The 1,974-nt window shown below is 40.7% G+C and overlaps 1 protein-coding gene across 1 annotated transcript; it reads right to left on the bottom strand.

Moving 5' to 3' along the window:
- Window positions 1–939: 939 nt before the first annotated feature.
- Window positions 940–1,689, bottom strand: TM35_000471060 (uncharacterized protein; the record flags this gene model as incomplete). Its single annotated transcript, XM_029030366.1, has 1 exon — window positions 940–1,689. The coding sequence occupies one exon, from the start codon at window positions 1,687–1,689 to the stop codon at window positions 940–942; it is 750 nt and encodes a 249-aa protein (XP_028878277.1).
- Between the last annotated feature and the right edge of the window lie 285 nt (window positions 1,690–1,974).

The raw sequence follows: 1,974 nt of genomic DNA on the forward strand, positions 1-1,974 counted from the left end.
ATCACCAGCAGGAATGCCTCCAGCACCTCGAGCATTATGCGAATTCCCTTGAGACACTTCAGCAAGTTCAGCCGGTTCTTGTTGTGCCTCACCTGCCACCACACATGCCACGATTAACACCACAACCATAAGATACAACAGACGTCGCACGAGTATCATTTCGGCAAAAAAGTATATTGTGTTGTTTAGGACCAATTAACTGCAAAAAAGAGGAACAAAAACAATTGTAACACAGTATAAAGAAAAGAAAAGAGCACAACGAAACCAGCAGTTAAAATACATTAGAAAAAAATAAAACAAAAATAAAAGAAATACCACATACACGAAAGCCCAAGCAAAAAACAACAAAAACAGCAATTAAGAGCACACAATACACAATCTAGAGAACTATGCGTATGCTTGAGCTAATAAAAAATTAATACTATCTTTCTCTGTTACTCTCTTACTTTTCCAAGAGCCCACCATCATAATTACCGCAGGAGAAAAAACACAATGACCCAGCAAAACCAACAGCAAAGAAAAATACAGTTATTAACTATTAGCTCAATTATCCAATAAACACGAGAAATACACCAACTATGGGTGTAAGTCTATGTGTGTATGTATATACGCAATTATAAATATAAATTCATCTGTTATTATTATTTCCTTTTCCTCTCATTGCAAAAAGCAGTTCATTATCATTATCATAACAGTGCAAGCCCAGGTGCACACACACAGAGAGAGTCTCCAAGAACACACACACAATGGAGTAGAAATAATTATTATTATAGGATAAACACACAGAGAGAGCAAAAACACACACAAAACACAATAACATTAAGAAACAAAAAAGAAAAAGATAATCCCAACAGGTGGAAGATTAGTTAGACTTTAGAGATGTATGCAAAAAAAGAAAGAAAACAAAGGATGACCTGAGCCACACCACCACCATTACAATCAGCACACAAGAATACAGGCCAGTGTAACCACAATCAGTAGTGGTACACGCACCCAAACAGAACTGCTGATACTGCTGCTGCTGTCTGCATCACCCTTCACATTTGGCATTATGGTGTTATTGCTGATTCCATTGATAGTAGGAATTGTATTGGTGGTGGTGGTGGTTGTGGTGGGTAAGGTTGTTTCTTCGTTACTGGTGGTATTGATGGTAACAGAGGTCGTGTTCGCTGTGGTGGTCCCTTCTGCTGATGCACCCACAGTGTTGACACCATTTGTTGATTCATTCTCTGTAGTTGTCACATTATCAGTGGTACTGTTGGGCTCTGTGCTCGTGTTATTTGGTGTGTTTAAATCATCAGTAGATAGACCAGATTGAGGTATTTCACTAGGTGATGCATCTGTAGTAGGATGTGGTTTTGAGTCACCAGTAACGTTGGAGTCTGTACTTGTTGTACCTGTGGCTCTTGGTTTTGTATTGTTGTTATCTTGTTGTTGAGGATCGTGTGTGGTTCCCTTTATCTGTTCTTGTTGACCCTCAGTTCTCCTCTCACCTGACTCACTGGATACTGGCTGCTTCTGCGTATTCTTTGCTTGTTCAGACACCACATCCGTTTGATCGCCACTGTGATCTTGTACAGGAGGGGGAGGAGAAGATAGGACAGTTTCCGGTTTACTCGCGTTCAAAGGACTTTGAACTTTTAATGTGTCACCTGCCTTTTGTTCCATCACCTTCTGCTCTCCATCCATCTTCGTTCCTGTTCAAAACACCGCTTTCACCCTTATCAACACTATTGGTCACGACAGGACGATTCCCATTCTTAATATCTGCACCAGGCAAACCACTAACACCTTCAATTTCCTTCGTACTGCCGGGAGCCTTTGTACCACCTGGACGAACAGATGAAAGATCATCACGTTGATTTAAAAGAGACATACCATAAGAAGGGTGAGAATCATGAGAGCCAGGAGCAGCAGGTTTAACAGCAGCATCACGATGAAGTTGGTGAGATGAAGGAAGAGAAGAGATAGCAG

Source organism: Trypanosoma theileri, assembly GCF_002087225.1.
Source record: "Trypanosoma theileri isolate Edinburgh chromosome Unknown TM35_Tth_47_V1, whole genome shotgun sequence".
NCBI lineage: Eukaryota > Euglenozoa > Kinetoplastea > Trypanosomatida > Trypanosomatidae > Trypanosoma > Trypanosoma theileri.